The 20849-nt window shown below is 41.4% G+C and overlaps 1 protein-coding gene across 1 annotated transcript in view; it reads right to left on the reverse strand.

Moving 5' to 3' along the window:
* The window catches only part of b4galt2 (UDP-Gal:betaGlcNAc beta 1,4- galactosyltransferase, polypeptide 2), a 265209-nt gene that overhangs the window by 11991 nt on the left and 232369 nt on the right, over positions 1–20849 (reverse strand). The window contains exon 7 of the mRNA XM_049598316.1: positions 10179–10283. Coding sequence (XP_049454273.1) covers positions 10179–10283 — 105 coding nt within the window. The remainder of the gene's footprint in view (positions 1–10178; positions 10284–20849) is intronic.

The following is a 20849-nucleotide window of genomic DNA, read 5'->3' on the forward strand; positions in this document are numbered from 1 at the left end:
CAGCTGTAAAACGCTCACTCTTTCCAGTTGGTAGGTCCGCCATCTAACTAGCTCTCTGCCATGCGCTCCAATCACGCCTCTTTTAAAGGGAATGAGAGGTGACACTCTGATTGGCTTATTGAATGAAACGCCCAAAACACACCCATGACTAATTCACAGAGTAAGTCCAACCCTTTTAGACTGTCCGCCATGGCACACAGTCTAAAAACGTGCTGTCCAACTAGCAAGTGACTGGGACACGCCCATGTGCCGCACGCCTGGCGCTTTGCTTTTTAGACTATCTAAATAGGGCCCTACATCTACTAAACAGCAGCATGTTAGCATGCAGATGTTAGCATTTAGCTCAAAGTACCTGCTTTCCTATAGTGGGCTGAGAAAGCCTGTGAGTTTATCTTCTCTATCTCCTTTAACTTTAGCTTATATTGGAGTTATGATATGTAGCATATGAAATAGGGTATGGTGAATGTGCTAGGAAAGGTAGTATTGGCAGGGTCACTACCTGGAGTTTGCATAAATGGAGCCTGGGTTTGTTGAAGGTGGCAGTGCCGTTTGGGCTGAGAAAGCCATGTGTAAGTAAGGTAAAGGAGGTTGTTGGGTTGGTGCGGGGAGGGGAGCAGTGAGACCTGGCATTAGGGGAGTGTCTCTGGGACGCCAGAGATCACTGTCTAGCCTCCTGGAGGTGCCGTGGGACCAACTAGATGAAACACTGGTGAAAGGAGCTTCCCACCTGATGACCCCAAAGACATGTTAGTTATCACTGCTCACTGGTCTGTATAGTTAAGCCTTGCCATAATAGCTTATCATAGGGCTTAGGAGGTTATTCACTGGATCCTTTCTCTAGAGCACAAATGTCTTGTTTATTTGAACGAAAAGTGACCTATTGCGACATACCTCAATGACTTCCCAGAGAACTGGAGATATCCTGATAAACAACTCTTTTGGCTGCTCAGGGTAGCATTATATTTAAAGTATATCTAACTCCCAAGAGTGTTTCCCAAAATGTGAAACTATTCTTTTAAGGGATCTAAAGCCGTGTTCAGGGTGAATACAGTTTTACAGAAACACACACACAGACAAACACACCCCACACACCCTGTATCTGCACTGTCCCAAGATGATAACATATGAATGGAATATTTAACAATGTTACTGAGCGACTGATTCATTTGCAATGCATGAAGCGCCGCTTTCTAGACAAAATGTGTGTGTATGTGTGCAAACTGATACTCGCGGCTGGTGATGAATGTGCCTCTTTCTTACTTCCGCTGGTCCAATATCTCATTGCTATGCCTAACAAGCATCTCCGAAAGGGCTGAGAGAATGGACTCCTGTGTGAGTGTGTGCATTTGAGTGAATATGTGCGTGTGTGTGTGTGCGTGTAAGCAGAGGAGATAGTAAACATTCATCAAACAGCCAAGACAACGCCTCCCTTGGTAAATGCTGGACATTACGCAGGTACTCCAGATAAACTCTCCCAAAAGGCTCAATCATTAATCTGAATCTAAACAGAAAAGCAACCCTGCACCTGAAGACACGGAGCGGAAACAGAAGCTCAGTTTATCTGCGTAATTGAGTGACAGGCCTGTGTGATTAAAGCCTGAGGAATATAACTATTTTTTCTCAAAGACAAATTGATTGTTGTAGGTTGTTGCTGTTGATGTAGGTGGTTTCGGGTTGACTTTCACTCAGTAAAATGTGATTACACATATAAACATTTGCTGTATTTATTAGTCCCTGGCACTTAACGGTCATTTTAAGTGTTATGCAAATCATAAATGGCACTTTGGATTGAGGTCCAACTTGTAGACTGAAATTCTGTACATGTATTTAAGATTTCTTCTGTTTTGCCTCCAACTTAATGCAAAATATTTTCAAATGTAGGTGATGTAGACGGATATATGAGATAATGAGCTTGATTTCATGTTTTATAGATTAGATGTATATTTGATATTTTGTAATATGGCCTGTATTATTGTTTTTTAGGTGGTGAGCCACATGCACCATTATAGAGCTTGTTAGCCTGTTGTGTGCATTATGTTTAACCGCAGGTGTGGTTTCACCTTTTCAAACGTTTTGACCTGACAGAGATCCAAGAGGGATCAAAATGTCTCGATTAAACTTTTATGGTATGAAGTAAGTGTGCAGGCATTATTTTTATCCTCAAAATGTATGACCTCATGATACCCTGATCTGATACAGAGCTCATATCAAAAGACAAGGAAGTTGTAAAGAGTTATCTCGGAAAAACACGGATCCTTATCTGGAGTTCCTCAAGAGCTCATGCCTTGAAAGTGGTTAAAGGCATTTTTCTAATTGAAAATCCATCTTGTAAAAATCTGTCAATTTGTAATAAAAGCTCAAAAAAGTCCCAGGAGAGCTAAGTGGCAGACATGGAGTGAATACCACAAAGAAAGCTCAAGTGATCCGTCCCATCCATTGTAGCAACAATGTAAATTGCTTTCCTCATGAAGGTGCCTTAGACTGCTGCATGACTACAAGATGTCATGCGTTCCAAGTGCAGTTAGATGATTAAATATAAAGTCAATAATACAGAGCCACCCCTCTCACCCCACCCCTTGCTCAATTTGCACATCGTACTGTACTTTTTGTAACAGGCCTATTGAACTGTATTTGACTACATATGATTGAACTCCAAGCTCTTCCAGTGTTTTACTGTTTTGACAGTTGTCTTATTACTTACAATTTTCCAACATCATGGGCAATTAAGTTTCTAAATGAACCTAAACACCCTTTTTCTCTTTTACTTAAGAATTCATAATAGCCAACCAACTTAGTCAACCTTCCCTCCATGCCGTTCTTATCCCCAAGTCGTCAAAAACAGATGCTTTGTCACACCCTTCAGCGTGTGATATTGATGCCAAAGGCACCATTCAGACGGACTCACCAAGCTTTCAACTAACTCCACTGTAACCACTCTGCAGCAGTACCTGATGAGGAAAGCAACTGGCGTAGTATAAAGAGCGAGAAAGTCTGCATAAGGCAAGTCAGAGGGGAGGGAGATGGGTCAAACAAAACCGGACTTTCATCCACAAGACTGCAATTCATGTACCGTGTGAAACCAAAAGTCACTGTTGTTTTAATCACTGATTTACGTAACAAACCTACATAGTTTAACCCAAAACATGCTCTCTTTTTTTATATAAACCTAACGAAGTAGTTGTGTTGCCTAAACTTCACTGCGACCACTCTACAACAGTAACCACGTGTTAAATTGTGTTTCAGCTGTGCATCACATAGAGACACTAAAGGGTTCCCTGTGCATCGTTATCAGACGCTGAGGGGTGTGACGAAATGAAAGCAGGTTGATTCCTCTAACAGCGGCATCATTAGGTCGAAATTTTAGTTGATCCGATACTTTGGTGTATAACAGAATATCGATCGAAATTGATGACTTTCCCAACTTAACCAATCTAAGATGGTGAGGGTGGTAAACATTACATCTGGTAAACAGTTAGCATTTAGCTCAAAGCACTGCTTCCATGGTGACCTACTGTGAGATACCTCACTGTCTTCCCAGAGAACTGGGGTTACTCTAGTAACCAAGCTCTTCCTGTTTATACCTCATTTTCTCTTTTTTTATCTCTTTATCTTTTTATCTTTTTTCAGTCACACAAAATATCAGATGATTTGACAGACCGAGGGTTTACCACTCTAGCAGAGAAATCAAAAAGCTCTCAAAACTGCACTGACAGAAATTTAAAACTTCCCTCAGGAGATGAAAAGTGATGAATTTAAATTTTCAGTCCACAGAGAGATACATGGGGAGAAACCCTCTCTCCTCCTCCCACACTGCCTGAATACTGCCATGAGGTAGCCAATCCTCATTTCACAACTCCCTGATTATTTTGAGCCACCGTGCTTTATTTAAGTCCAAACACCACTTCCTCTTTTTTATTTTTTTTCCCCCTGAAAAATCCTTTAAGCCAAAATTTCCGGCACATTATAATGAGTGTCCAGAAGGGCTGTAAAAATGAAGTTTGTGCCCACTAATAGGCCGCTATTCTCTGCCCCTCGCTACAGTTATGAATAATGGATCGGCCCCAAATAAATAGCGTCCCTGTTGGTGTCACCTCTTATTGAGGAAGTCTGATCCACGGACCAGAGAGAGAGACGGCGCAGAGTGATGAGCGAGAGGAGGAGGAAAACAGGAATTGAGTATCAAGCAGACACACACACACACACACACACACACACACACACACACACACACACACACACACTTTCTCAGTCTAGTGGCGGATTTATTGATTTTGATGAAGGCAACTAGACTATTCTGACCTAGCTGGCTCCCGTCTCTATTGGTGTCATTTCAGCAAGCAATTACTGAGAGATCGTTGAATCTCTCCTTCTCTCTCTCCACACACACACACACACACACACACACACACACACACACATTATTTTGCAAGTCACAGTCAAGTCTCAAGTTTATGCAAGAGTTTTGAGTCCTAAACAAGTCATAATGCTCACTTCACCAAATGTAATGCTACTGTATCTTAACAAACAAATAAACATATGCAAAAATCATGAGTGCTTTTTAAAAACTGTATTAATTTGTTGAAACTAGTTTGTTAAAACAAGTGCAACTGAACTTCATTATAAAAAAGTAGTGCTGACATTGTATTTTCATAGCATGTAGCATCATTAACTAGGTTCACAACAGAATAAATTCTGTATATTTCTGTCGTATTGTATTTATCTCATCTCATACTGAAATAATGTCTATTTATTTCTCTTCCCATATTTGTAAGACATATTCTGTAAGTTTATTCTTGCCTTAAAGGAGCAGTGTGTAAGATTTGAAGGGATTTAGTGCCATCTAGTGGCGAGAGCTGCACATTGCAACCAGCTGAACCTTCTCTCGGTTAGAATTCCTTCAGTGTTCACTGTTCAAGAGGTTCTCACCAGGAGCAGAATTATTTGCAGAGGTCTCCTCCTCTCCAAAACAAAAGAACCAGGTGATTAAAACCAGTAAAAACGCAGAATAACGCAGTTTCATGCTACAAAGCTCTGTTTATTCGACACTATGGGGCTCATCGGAGACAGGCTGCTAGCCTAGCATCTGCCAGTCTATGCTAACCTTTTTTCTCTGATAAGTTAAGATCCAGACGTTCAAGAGGTTTTTTACCTCGAGCCAAATTATCCACACAGGTCTCCTCCTCTCCGAAATAAACAGACATGATGATTTAAAAAGTAAAATCACTAAGTAAAGCAGTTTCACGTTAAAAATGTGTTTTTTCGATAATGCTTGTCGCAGACAGGCTGCTAGCTACTGTGGCTGATGTGAAAGCATGAATGGCCCTATCTAGCACCAGCGTTTGGTTTGTCCATTCTGGGCTACTGTAGAAACATGGCAGTGCAACATGGCGGACTCCGTGGACGAGGACCAGCTCATTAAGTAACAATAAATGGCTCATTCTGAGGTAATGAAAACACAGCTATTCTTATTTTCAGGTGACTTTTTATAAAACTTTTTTTAACTTTGGGGTAAAGTATCAAGTATTTTCAAGTCAAAAAGCACAAGTGCATGTGAAGTCATGAGTCGTTGGTCCAAGTCAAATTGCAAGTCTTTTAGATTTTGTCAAGTCGCATCTACAGTCATCAAATTTGTGATGTGAGTGTGACTTGAGTCCACACGTCTGTTGGTTAGCATGGTTCCATGGGTTATTTCATGACATAAAGAGGCATATCAAACTGATAAAAGTTCAATAAAAGTTTAATAAATAAAGGTGAGCAGGATCTTTTCTCTTCAAGTCATTCAGTCATGTTTTAGATGAGTTGCTAGCCAATCACTGCAGGATTCATTAGCATTGCCAGCAAATAATCTCGTACTGAAGCAGAACAAGGAACTGCCTTTGAAGGTGTCTGACACCATATAAAGAGATCCCCCTTACAATCAGCAGATGCTTGTTGCAGGTAGAAAAAGACCTTTCATTTCTTTTCAGTCACAGCCTCTACTTTGGGCTCATTTTCCTTCCTCCCACACCTGTGTGAGGGGAGGATTTTAACTGTTAGAGCACAACTATATGTGATCACATCAAAGTGCAGTCAGTAAAAGGTACGAATGTAAGGCCAGGATTAGAGCGACATTCTCTCTGCTTCTTAGCAACCAAACACATCTTGTTTTATCATCTTTTCACACAAATAAGTCGTTAGCTGCTTTTTACAATATCCATTAGCATTACCATCAAAAAGCTTTAATTTCTTACATCTGTAATTATCATGTCGGGATCAAGCTCTTCATATCATAAATGCATGGCTGAGCAATGCGTTTTAAGTGTCAAGTCAGGCGTTCATTACACTAACACTGTATCTGAATGAATGAATATGAATGTGCCTCTGCAGGAGTTCACAGGCAGGTGAATGAGGGTTAGACACGGAGCGATAAACACAGTTATGTAAAGCCATTAAGCGTGATTTGATTGCTTTTTATAATTGAAATGAACGTGTGAAGTTAATAACAAAAGAAAAAAAATGCTTTTTACAGGTTTACAAAATCGGATACTTTTTCTCTCACTAGACTTTGTGTAACGTTCAAACTAAATGGGACACTTCATAAAACATACTCGTTTTTACTCATGGATTATACTTTCTTGTATACTGTTTGGACCCAAATATCTTAGTGTTCAGCGTCCATATGCAAAATTCAAATGAAGCATGTCACAGTTTGTTTGGCTGTCACTGCTCTTTCACACATGACTCTCTTTTTCTAATCTTCTTATAAACCAATTTAGGAGCCGCAGCTAAACTGGACCTCAACTGTGAACCTTGACGCAGTCCTGTCAAAACGCTTTGATATAATAATGCCACACGAGATCAAACTAAAATAATACTGGAGGAGGGAACAGGGTTCACTGTATCTTCATTCTGCCCCAGCTGCAGCAGCTATCGATTTTTGTGTTGTGAGGCATCGCTGGCTGGTCTATCCAGGCATGAAAACGGGGGCCTCTTAGAGGAGAATAAACAGTGATAATCCACGTTTAAGCAGCTTAATGTGAGGTGCTATACTCCTGGTGATTAATGTGTCTAGAAGGGCTCATCTCTGCATATTGGGTCTCATTCATCAAACCATAAAATAACACATTTATACGGGAAGCATTTTTACACATTTGTCTGAAAAGCAATTTAAATGGGTGTAGCCAAAAGAGCAACATTTAAGCCCCTGGGCTGTATCTCTGAAAAGCAATTTTTAGTTTATTGAAAATGTTTTGTCCTTGGCATTTTAAAATCTTCCAATCTTTCAGTGACCAGAAAAGGCCATGTTGTGGTCTTCAGAGGATTGCTTTTATTTACATTTTGCCCAGTCATCTGATACTTTCACTCAGACTACAGTACGCATTCAGTGGTGTCACTATTTATGTAACTTGCCCATTAGCAGAAACTGAGTTTTAATAAATGCTATGAAGGCAGGAAATGACTATGACATCTTTAAATGCGTGCATTTTTATTTATTTAACATGTCCTCATGCATCTTTTAACATCCTGTGATGAGTGAAATGTTTTATCAGTTATAGGAAAATGTTTCTCTTTGTCTCTCTGCAGGGTTTTCTCTGCTCTCCCTCAAACATAAAAAATACATGATTTACTATAAGACCAGTTTCATTGCTTTTTTTCTGGTATTTTGCTCCCATTTTCTTTGTCTTGCTTGGATAAATAGCAGCAGCAGTAGCGGTAGTTTTTTTGTGGTAAGACAATCAGTATATTAAGGGCTGCAGCTACCATTCAGAAGACTGAGTATCTTGTTGATGTGTCTGGGCATGTAACACCATATGCCTTTTTCAGAAACCTGGATAAGACCTTTTCCCATTTATGAGAAACCTGAACAGTACTCTGAAAGAAAGCAGGACAATGTAACATGTATACACCTTATCCTGGTTATTGAGAGCAGCTGACTACCTGCGCAGGTGTGACTTCAGCCACATCATGCAACCGAGATACAAAAAATGGCAGCAGTGAAAGTTTTGTCTTCTTACGCAGCGACGCTGACAGGATGGCACTGGTGCAGAGAGTGGTGTAGCTGCTGGTGAGTACGGGTGAGTAACTAGGGCCTGGGTAGCATGTGCATGTGTGTGTGTGTGCGTGTGCGTGTGTGTGTGCAGTTGAGAGAAAGAGCAATACGCAGAAATACTCAGAGCAGACAGCTGTTGTAAACAGAGCTGAGAAGAAATCAGCAGTTAAGTTTAAGTGGTAGTAAACGTAGTGTAGTGTTTAATATTTCCTGTCGTCTCATCCCCCGTTGTCCGTTTGTTTTTAGAAACATCACAGTGCCTGTGCAAACATACTGCGGTCATCAGTAACCTGGTTATTATCCTTAATACGATCATAACTGCGATGAGCCTCATCAACAGGTTATTCACGTCTATGTAAACGCACTCATTGAGGCCCTCTGTTAGTTTGAGGGTTTGAGTTGAAGAAATAGAATGTGAGTAGAACGCTATGGTCATTTGACGAGTGTCGCACACTCAGGCTCCATATGCATTTCTCTTTTATTGAGATGACGTTTCGGCCCTCAGGGCTTCTTTAAGATCAACACTCACACCTTATGTCTGCAAAGGTTCAACAGTTCAGACGCTTCTCCAGACTGAAGCAGTGATTCACTGCAGATAACACCTTGTCTTTGGTGTTGGCTGAATTCAAATGATCCTAGGTGTATCTGGCCAGGATTTAACAGTTCTGTTGACTGTGAAGTGGACATCTTGGAGCTCTATGTGATATAGAAACGTAACACACCACGGGTTGTACTGAGGTGCTGATCACTGTCAGTGGATTTGAAAGTAGGAAACAGGTGCCGCACACTCTGGCTCCATATGCATTGCTCTTTTATTTAGATTACGTTTCGGCCCTCAGGTCTTCGTCAAGGTCAACCATGATACATATATTTTGACATCACACGTCAGTCGAGCTGTTACGTGTGTCACAATCACTAGATTGAGAACACCGTTTTGACCTCCGTACAGTTAGGCTGGCATTTTTTTCTTGTTTGTGACTTGTTAATGCTCAGCAGACAATGCCAATGCTTTGTACTACTCCACCACTCGTTTGGTCGTACTGCAAGACCTCAACTTAGTGAGTTTGGGAAGTGCTGCAGGTGCTGTCGGTTCATGGAGGTTAGCCAGTGGTCAAAGTTCTTTGCAATGGCACCAGTATACATAAAAATGGCTGCCACTCTGAGCATCCTGCCATTTTGATTACTACGCGGATGTCTATTCTACATTCTATTTCTATCGTCTGAACAGCCTGAGATATTAATATAGTCCAAGAAATACACATGGTGGCTATTTTTTAGTATATTTCCAGTATTTCTGACTCAATATACTTTGTTTTTTTACTATAGTTTTTATATTTTTTTACTGTATTCATGTCAACAAAAATTAAATTACATATAGGATTCAGTATTTTTTCCACCAGACAAAGCATATTTACATTTGTTACATTGTGTGAAAGTCAATGGAACGTGGGAAATAACATTTACAGAAGTGATAACTGAACAATTAACTGTTTAAAGGAGGAGAATTAGGGAGAATTTGACTGATGACATCTGTATTTATAAAAATCCCCCTGGCCTAAGCATATCAATCTCACCAGCTATTCACGCGGTAGGCAAAATGGGTCTATAATAATACACTTTGAAATAGTTAATTATATTCTACTACATTGTTATTTCTCCTGCAGTTTCTTATGAGGAGCTGCTCAGCGGCCAACAGCAGGAGCACTGGCCTAACAGTGGGCAGCTCTCAGGTGTGAGTGTGCACAGTGTGAGTGTGAACAAGGAATTGCTAAAATAAATAAATAAATAAAAAAAATCAAAGGTTTCTCATTTGACCATCACTGGTTAAAAGTTCAAATATCTTTAGCATGTAATTCCATTAAAACTGGACAATACGAGAGCAGGTAATGCGGACGATGAAGGACAGAGGACTCTGCTGGTTTTATGTTGCCTGTGTTGCTCATGTTTCAGTACAGTCCTCCACAGCTAGCTCTAATTATAAGGACATGTTATTGATAGCGTGCCCTTTGCAGCACCACATATTCATAATTCTCTCAAATGGAGATGAAAAAGTTGGAAGAAACATCTGAACAATGTAGCTACGAGACAAAAGCAGCACGATCGATCCAAATGTGGAGCCGCAGAACGAGTTTGGACAATGATGCAGTACCTCTGTGGGTTGGGCTCGTTGTGTTTGTCTCTCTCGTGTTTAATCATTCTGTAGCGGCCGATGCGAACGTCTGGCCTGGACACCTTCATCCCGTTCAGAGTGATCCTGCAACACACACAGAGACAATACATGTTAGAGAGAGAAAGACAAGCAAACACAAAGAGGGAGAGATGAAAGAAAGGCAGCATAATGAGAGAAAAATAACAACAAACTGAGGAGAGGGAGTTCACCTTGAGGTTTGATGAAGAGTGAATTAGGGCTGGAATGAACTATTATTTTCATCATTTTTAGTATGTATTTTTTTAATCAATTATTAATTCAGTGCATACAATGTCACAAAAGAGAGAAAAATGGCAACCACTTGTTCCCGTAGCCCAAGGTGGCAAGGTTTTTCAATTATTTTTTCAATTAATTTATAAATAAACAGTCCATGGAGAAAAAAAGATGAATTTACTGTCATATAAAATACAACAAAGGCTGCAAACTGTGAAAATTCATAACCTGAAACCAGAAAATGTTTCAATTTCTGCCTGAAAAATGATTTCCAACTTGTATTTTCAACTGTGAACATCCATTTGTCCAATCTGTTGTCGCATTTTCAACCTCTAAATACAAATAACACAACCCGTATGTTGTGGACCGTACCATTAACACAATTCATAGTGTTGTGACAGTATATGCAATTAAATGGATCTTTCTTGTGTCATTTTACAAATACTTGCACACAGCATTCAAGATATGAAAACCTTGTTTAAAACCTTAAATACAGTATAAGCCTCAACGGTACTTCTAAAACAACAGCAGCTCGAATGCTATATTGAAACAGCTGATTTAAGTTGCATTAAAGAGACCAATGCTCAATCTGAGACATAAGCAGGTGTTGTAGTTCTTTCAACTACAGAGACATAAACAGTAAAAAAGGGCCTTTTTGGGCTGATTTTGGGCAATTAGATACAGAAAAAAACAGAGGAGGAATCAGAGAAAACATAATGTCTGGACAAGGGAGACGAAGAGAACCAGGGAGAGGAGTAGCTGGACCAGGACAAGAGAGAAGGAGAGGTAGGGGGAGAGGAGTAAGTGTGTGGTGGTGTTCACAGGAGAGGGCTGTTGTCAATGGAGACAGTTTCATGTTGCTAATAACGCTTCTACTGCAGCAATTCTGTCTCTAACTTTTCTTTGTATGTTCTGTAGAGTAAAGATGACGCCTTCACTTTTAGACAGTATGTTGCCATAAATGCACAGATTCGACATTTGACCAAAACTGCAGAGTGGTTTACAGTGAAAACAAATTTATTATAAAAACACAACAGATGTCATTTTGTTTACCACAGAGGTAAAACATGAAAAGTAAGGTAGTTCAGTCATGAACACTTTAGTCAAAGAAAACTTTATTTTCATTTGCAGTATCATATTTGGATCTGTTCTGAGGCCTCTCTGCCCTTCCACGTGCCTATGAAAAAAGCCTGAGGCAGAGAGAGCACACCTGTCTGCCCTTCCATGTGCCTACATGGAAAGCCTAAGATAGGGAGAGCAGCAGCAAAGACCCCCCTGGGAACAGAACAGAGCAGCATCAATGACAAACACAAATGACACTGATAAGTCAGACACAGCATGAAAAGGAGGAGCTGGGGTGGAGGCAGATTGCAAAGCGGCTTACAGAGGAAGCAGCAACAGTAGGCAGGCCAGAGCAGAATAAATAGGGCCCCTGAATCAGATGCACCAATTGGTTGTATAGAAAGGAATCTTGTGATCTATCAGCTGACTCCCTTCCATCAATCAGCTGCTCCATCAGTTGATTGGACTGTTTAAGATCAGCTGATGTAGCTAGGACGTGAGCTGAGCTTGACATTTTGTCCTGCCTGGACTAACACTATGCTAATTTTCTTGTGACTGACCAGATGTTCCTTAGATAGACATGCTAGTGTTCTGAAAGAAAGACTGAGTCAGCAGAAAATGTAACTTTTTGGCTAACTGTGTTCTTGTGTTGAGTATAGAAAAAGTATCTTATCATGATATGGAAAATACATTTTTCCAGTTTTAATCCAGTGTCTTTGTATCAATTGGGCATTTATCTCTTGTCATATACCAAATCTATGTCAAAAAAGTAAGTATGAGCATTTTACATCAAACTCCCTGTTTTCTCTTTGTCTGTAAAAACAGGTGAAATGGATTCAAATATTTGATGATTCATCCTGCGCTCAGGGGCGTTAACAAAAGTTCATCCAACCAAATGAAACTTTGGGCGACTGGCTAGCCACACCGCTTATATGGGTGTGTGGGTTGAAGCAGAGCAATACGGAGAGAGGCAGGAGGACGTATGTATTTGAAATCCTTTCTTTTCTTTTCCAAAACAATGTGGTGGAGGTTTAATTCATTTATCTCTCATCCTCATCCTTCTGATCTAATGGTGAGGGAGGTGTATGTGGAGCCAGCAGTCTGCTCAGCAGCAGACTCCACTGCTGCTGCGTATCATGCTAAACTTTAAGCCCACTCACTTTTTAGCAGTCCAAACAAATGTGAAAGATTTGATTTAAATCCCTCATGTAGCTGTAGACTGCTAAAATACTCTTGAGCTCGTTTACTGGGAAATATATCACAGTGCAGAAGCTAAAGATGCTCTAACTTCTGTTTCACGGGGACTTTAAGAACAGGTTAATGCTGTAAGTAAGTTGACAGTACACCTGAACAGACTTTGCAAATGCTTAAAAACTCTACCATCAAACACCAAGAAATGCTTCTTTGACTTCTACAGCTGCTCATGGTGTTCAAGCACACACTGCATCTCTTCACACGGGGCTCTCGGGGATGAGTTTGCCCTCAAGTGTGAATATCATACGGTAATTGCAACACAAACACAGCACATTGCAAACAGTGTTGCACACATCCAAATGAACAAAAACAGAGGCTGCCTCTGGCTCTTACTGAAAAATCCCCACAACAAAGAAGAAAGAACAACTGATCAGAGACATTTATAATACCAAGAGAAACACACTGTTCAACTTTAGGAGTTGTGAACTTGTGCGGACACCACCTGGGCAATAAAACACAGATTTACAGTGTGTTTCAGTTTAAACAAAGCATGAGATCACAACTCAGAGACATACGGTAACGTTGTATTGCCACTAAGATGCAATACAAGGGCAAATCTGCACAGAGATTTATATCTAATGCTACAACAAATGGAGTGTGGGCAGCACAAATAACAGATCTGTTCCACATAAAGCCTGAGTTAAACCCAGAGGTTGACAGAAGCATTGATATTCATACCTGCAATGATATAAAGGATTGTCTATGTGTGTACTGAATTCTTATTTGTCGCAATGCTCTGATTCGTGCAGTCTCTCTGTCTTAAAAAGCATCCATGCCTGATATTGCTCCTCAACAACTGCTCGTCCACTCTACACTTCCAACGCCTCCTCGTCTCTGACCTCCTTGCCTCCATCTTTACTCTCCTCTCTTCTTTTCACATCTTCATTTCCCTTTCCTGCTTCTCATCTCTTCATTTCCTTCTATTTCATCTTTTTTGTTCCCCTTTTCCACCTGTGGAGTATACTGAAAATTTGTCTCTGGTACTTTGTGCTGATGTGAGATGTCAGGGATTCAGCATTTCTTGGCAATGACACAGTGGAAGAAACAAGCAACTGTATTTGAAACTCAAAATAATGAAAATATTTTAGGGTTAGCAGGGTGAGTTCATTCATGAAAGAGAAACATCTCTCTGCAGGTAAATGTTACTCTTTTCAATTCATTAATAAAAGGAAAAGAAGTGTTTAACTTTTACGTAGCAGTGAAAAACGATTGAAGTGCTTGCTGATACTACCCCAACCTTCATCGCTTCATATTGTTCTCCCTCCATCTCAGGTGCATGAATCCCTGAACACACACATTCAATTTTTTAACACCTGTATGGTGTAGAAAGAAATTAGAGACACTTGACTGTGCTTGTGTAGCGGTGTAAGTGCCGCAGAATAATTTTTGAATGTTGACAGTTACAACTAAATTAATCACCAACAGCTGAACTCTTTGATTTTTTTTTAGAACATTGGACACTTAAAAAAAAGATTTTCTAAGAGTTATTGAGTTATTGAATATTTGGGCACACTGCGCTGTGTAAGAGTGAATTTATTTAATGTTTTTTCCAATAAAAATGCCCTTAGCACCTCTCTAGTCTTCAGATCACTGAGAGTACTTTTACATTAGAGTCACATTCATCTATTCACAGATACATTCACACACTGGTGGCCAAGGCTACCGTACAAGGTGCCACCTGCTGCATTCACACACACTTACACACCACACAGCCATCATGAGCAATTTGCGGTTCAATATCTTGCCCAAGGAGACTTTGACATGCAGACTGGAGGGGTCAAGGATCGAACCGCTGATCTAACACATTCTCACTCTGACGTCATCACATATTGACATTTTGGGGCTCCAATTTCCTGGTGCAGCGCAGGGTGGCGAAACCCACACAGAGCTAGTTTCGAGCAGGGCAACCCAAGGCGCGCTCAGTTTGGTAGTTTGGCAGACCAAGGTGCGCTGAGATGGGTTTGGCGGCACAGCAGGGGGAGGTGTCGACAGATCCAGCTTGGCGCAGTGACAGTTTCGTGCCAAAAGGCTTCGCCGAAGGTGCGCTAACAGCTCGCCAGCTGAAACCAGGTCTACTGTCAGCGCAGGCGGAGCGCAGCCGGTGTAAGCCGAAGTTTGGCTGACCGGCGGACAGTGCGCACACGTCACCAAAACTTCACAGGCAGGTTTCCAGAATATCAGGCACATTAACGATGCAAAAAAAAAAAAGAAGACATTATTCAATGCAACTATCTGCAATCAGCACATAAATGTATCTCTATATCGACTGTCCCGTCACATCTGATGTCAGATCAAAGGGGACTGGCACCGTTTGGCACGCGTAATGGAAACCCAACCTGATTTGATTAAACAGCTGCAAACTAATGAGTGCACATCCCTCTCAGCCAACCACAAACAGCCACAGCATCAGATAGGGAGTATATATTCAGCATCTGTCATCTTAGAAAAGTCAAAAGAAAAGAAACAGAGTGAGACTGTGAGAGAGAAAGAGAGAGCGCGCGCACGAGAGAAACGCAACATTGATTTACGATTGTGGTGACCTCCTCCCAGGCTACCTTTGCATCATCAGCCCGTGGAGGTCTGCTCGCAGTTCCGTATATTTGGACACTGCCAGCTTGGACCTCCTGGACCAAAACATCAGTTTCCTCCTGGGAGAAGTTTGGCCGTCTGACGCTGCTGCTCTCTTCTGCCATGGCGAATTGAGTAAACTCTCATTACGCCTTTGCGCGGCGCATTTAAGGGCGAGGAGAGGGGCTCATTTGATTGGTGTGATGTGTGTAAAACCCACTCCACTCCTTCTCTCCTCCCTCTTTCTGACTTGCGCAGGTAGGGGGGACAGAGGCGGGAAAGAGGAGTCGCTACGCCAGGTGCACGGTGTGCCAAACTTGCAAAATCCGCCTGGCCACACCCAGTTGGCGAAGCGCAGGTGCACTGCGGCTCCGCCTCGCCCGGTCTGCGAAACTAGAGCCCTTGGATTCTCCATGCCCAGATATGACGTGCAAGGTACCCTGGGTGTGTTGGTTGTTGACATTCTGAGACGCTGTGCCAAGTTATGCCTGTTACATGCATTGTCATCTTTCAAAATACACTTCCTTTTTTTGCAGGAGATTTACTGTTTACATAATCCCTTTCAAAATTAACGCACTGCGTCGGTATAACACCACAAATTGCCATTTTTTTCTCTAATGCACATGGTTGGGTTTAGGCAACAAAGCACGTGGTTAGGTTTAGGAAAAAAGAACAGGGTTTGGCCTTATGGTCTTGCAGGATGCAAACACCGCTCTCCAGGGTGAAAGTCGTGTTTGTTGGACCTATCCCCTACATGTACCACGCCAAACCGCCCCACTAGGACTTTCGTCGCCATGACCTGCATTCTTGTCCTGCCGCATTTCCCCCTGCCGCCGCAGAGCACCATTAAAATATAATGGTGACCGGCCGCATATCAATCCGACGTGAAAGGACAGCTTTGTTCGTCGCTGTCTGACGCTGTAAGTCATTGCCCAAGTGCCATATTTCATCGACCTCAGACTGAATCCGGGTTGGCTGATCTTCTGAGTAGCGGATGACATGCTCTACCTCTTGAGCCACAGTGTTGTACTTCATAGATGGTCCCAACAGAGAGAGCAAGCAGCAGTACCGATGCAGGGCAGCACCGGCATAGACAAAGGGAGAGCTGGGAAGATTTTGCAGCTTAAAAAGGCCTCCAAATTGGGAGGGTGTGTTTTGTATGACATGTGTATATGAATTAGTGCAGCTTGAGTTGACTGCCTGAACTAGCTCACAATTAGCTCGCTTCCTAAACCTTAAGTACCTTTGTTGACCAAACCTCACCACCTTAACCACCTGTTTAAAAACATGACTGTTAATGGTCATATGTAGTTTTGGAAGTTGTTGGCAAACAAGCTGCTCCGTCGTTTAGGTATGAGAATGAGTTGATCTCCTGCCACTAGTAGGGAGGCTAATTTAGGAAATGCTCCGATGGGTAGTATTAGAGTGTAGGAACGAATGATGTATGTCATGGTCGTTAGATTGGAGGACTTACTGAGCTTTAGAGGTGTGGGTAGGACAAGTTTTGAACTTGAAACAGTGCCAGAGTAGCTAGTTCCCCCCTGCTTCTGGACTTTTACGGTACAGGCATGAGAGTGATATCTATCTTCTCATCTAGCTCTCAGTAAGAAATCATTCTAATCATTCAGCTTTAAAGGTGATGGTAGGCATATTTTTGAACTTTGGATAGAGCCACCTGTGCTAGCAGTTTTATTCTGCCTCCAGTATTTTAGGCTTTGCTAGGCTGTATTGGTTTGTTGGTCTAACTCTTTCTCCCCGATCTCTTTTGTCAGCTCATCTCTTCGCTCCTCTGTTCTTTTCACCTCTCTACTTCTCCTCAACACTTTTCTCTTCACAGCTCGTTTCTTTTCACCTTCCTCTTCTACTCCTTTCCCCGTCACCTTTCATTTTTCTCCTCTCTTCTTCTTTACAAACCAGCAATATGTAAATAACCCAGAATGTAGCCCCATGCCATCAAAAGCACATCAACGCATTAAGAGGCGAAACCCAAACTCCATAAAAACAACCCTCCCATAAATAAATTCATCCCAACTAAATAACACATCTTTGCTTCCCCTTTTTCTTTCCTCCTCTCATGTCTCAGTGACTTTGCTGACTTTGCACATGCATAGATGGCTGCCTTTGTCAGTGTGTCTGCGCGTGCAGCATGCATGCATTTGCATAATTGAGAGATTTATTATGGTGCAAATAATGTGAGGGTGAGAGAGTGAGCATGCCAGACCTCTCCTCCTCTTCCTCAGCTTTTCAGTGCAGTGAGCTTAGTTATACATTATTCACAGTTCTGCATCTTTAAAATAATCTTCTTTGTGCCCATTGCCCTGCAGAGGTCGAATGTGTACGGCTCGACTGTGGCTAGAAATTTGAATCCCTTCTTCTTCATCTGTTTCAGTATGAATCTCAACATGTTATGTTTATATGTTGAGATTCAAGTTCAAGATATTTTAGTGCAGATCAAAATTCATGGTACTAAGCACTTTCCTTTGCCAAGAAAATCCATCCACCTGACAGGTGTGACATATCAAGATGCTGATTCAAACAGCATCGTTACTACGCAGGTGTGCCTTTGGGTTGTCACAATAAGAAATGTGCAGTTTGATCACGTGACACGATGCCACAGAAGTGCCATTGGCATTCTCACTACAGGAATGTCGACCAGAACTGTTGCCCTTGAACTAAACTTTCAATCACTTCAATAGGCGATCTCCAGTGATATTTCCATGACTGTGGCGGTACATCAAACTGGCAGACCACATGTAGCCACACCAGCTCAGGGCCTCCACATCCAGCATCTTCACCTGCAACATCATCTGAGACCAGCCACCTGCACAACAGATGCAACAACTGGTTTGCACAACCAAAGAATTTCTGCACAAACCATCTCAAGGAAGCTCGTCTGCATGCTCATCGTCTTCACTGGGGCCTTCACCTGACAGCAGTCCATCGTCGTAACTGACTAGAGTTGGCAACTGCTCACAGTTGATGGTGTCTGGAAGAATGTTCTCTTCATGGATATATCTCTTAGGACCAAAATATGCATTTTTGTAGCCCTAGTCATGTGAAATCCATTGTTCAGAATGCCAACCAAAGACACACCATCAATACTGTTTAATCAGCATCTTGGTATCTTGGAAAAGGAGAAGTGGTCACGAACACAGATTTTATGTGTTACAAACTTTGAGAGAAATAAGTATTTTGTGTTCATTAAAAGTCTTAACATCTTGAATTTAAAATTTTGCATTATATTTTTGTCCAGTGCATTCAAGTGACACCATGTGAGAAGGCGAAATATCTCTTTGGGAAAAAAGCTGAAATGTGACAAGGGGCTCCAAGTGGATACTAACCAATTGTAAGGGGTCACAAGCCAAAAAGATTGGTAAACACTGGTTGAATCTTTAACAATGCATTGTGCTAATTGTATTGTACGAATATTAACCACCGTAAAACTTCAATTAGTAGCCTGGGCTACTAATTGCCTAAATCACTGAACTCAACAGGCCTATATTTGGGACAGGGGTTTATACGAGACAGGCCTTTAATTTAATTCCTTTTACACAATCCTGTTGCTCAGCAAAGATGGGAAATACAATCAAATTGTTTATTTGAACCAGTTTAAGTATTACTTGTATAAAAATTAGGCTTTGAATAACATATTAAATCTAAATCATTTATTCGATCTAGCTCCGACAAACAGGGCATTGGAGAGGATTGTGGCACCTGGCATACCGACACAACACCACTTTTTTCTGTTAAAACAATGTTCATGACTTGGACTATTCATTCATTCATTTCCATAACCGCTTATCCTCTTGGACAAGTCGCCAGACTATCACAGGGCTGACACATAGAGACAGACAACCATTCACACTCACATTCACACTTACAGACAATTTAGAGTCACCAATTAAAATGCATGTCTTTGGACTGTGGGAGAAAATCCACGATGACATGGGGAAAACATGCAAACTCTGCACAGAAGGGCTCCCTCCTGGGTTTGAACCAGGAAACCCTCTTGCTGTGAGGTGACAGTGCTAACCACTAAACCACCATGCCAACCATGACTTGGATTAATTTTTGTGAAAAACCCTTTTGATCGCAACTGAACGAATATGAGTAACTTACTGGGTAATTAACGAATGGACACATATTCTGAATTTATGGCGGGAGGTCTCCGCTTGTTTTTTTTTGTTATGTTGGCAAATCTGAATAAATTCCAGTTTTCTTTGGTGCTCATGATTCCAGTAAAATGCACAGAATAATTGAATGGTGGAGAATCTAACTGAGCTAACAATATGTAGCATATCCAAGTTGAAATATTTATATCTGTATGTAGCCATTTTATACATCCAAAGAACTTCTATAAAATGAACTGCTTGGAAACCAGACCAGGCTTCTAATTGAGACAGGCCTTTATTTGTCAAAATGTGTAGCCACACTTGGCTAGTAAAAGGGGCTGGGCGTTTAATTGAGGTCAGACTTTTAATTTAAGTTTTACAGTATCTATGTCATGTAAGTGCAATCTGATGTCTCTGTACCCACTAGTTAGTATGGGAGGTGATGGTCAACTTGATCGTGACACTTTGAGGATCTCCAGTCGTCAAATGTTGCCGATCAAGTAAATTATCCTCAGACAAAATGGAAGCAGTTTTCTGGCTTCTCAAACATAAGTTGATCAGAGCATGTTTGCTCATGTAAAATATCATCAGAGCCTCTTTGAAATCTGGATCTTTTCCTACGCCGTTGTATCTCTCCCTGTTAACTTTTCTGCCTGCTTTCAAAAAAACCCTCTTTGAAAGTCTCATAAAACACTCCCTGAGGGTGGGCCGGCTCTCCATCTCATCATCTGTCAATGTGAGACTTTGCATGATGATTAAATGCTGGTCCAAGATTTTTTGTTCACAAAAAAGAACACACCCACTGACACAAAGGAGAAAAAAAGGAACAGAGATGCTGTTATTATTCTACACATATGCACCCTTGAATACATTCACACATTGTTTGATAAATGAAGCTCAGGGTTGTTAGGTCTAAAAGGTTTGTCTGGTTTCAGAGGGACGCTTTGAAACCAGCCAAAAACTGTCTAAAAGAAACATCCACCTCGGCTGTGACCTTGTAAAGTTGTGTACTTTTGTGGGTGTGCTTTTGTGTATTCATATGTGTGTGTGTATTTTGTAATGAGCTGTGAAGTAACCAATCAGCTGGCTTCTCTTCATTTTTGTGGACAGCAAAGAATTGTGTCCTTGACCAAAACAAAACTTCAGCTGGAGCACCAACACAAATGCACACACACAAACACACACACTAGTACACACTCCCAACAACACATCAGTGCAGTCATTATTTTTCACTACTCTGACAGGCAGTAGGCAGTAACATGGCGTGACAGCGTAGTGTGAATATTATGTAAGGCGCAGGACACTGAGGATACAGTGGAGCTGCAGGATGGAAAGCTTCAGCGTTCCCCTGTGTGATGTATATAATCCGGAGTTGACACATTCGACAGCCACCTCCACCGAA

Source organism: Epinephelus fuscoguttatus, linkage group LG15 (assembly GCF_011397635.1).
Source record: "Epinephelus fuscoguttatus linkage group LG15, E.fuscoguttatus.final_Chr_v1".
In the NCBI taxonomy this organism is placed as follows: domain Eukaryota; kingdom Metazoa; phylum Chordata; class Actinopteri; order Perciformes; family Serranidae; genus Epinephelus; species Epinephelus fuscoguttatus.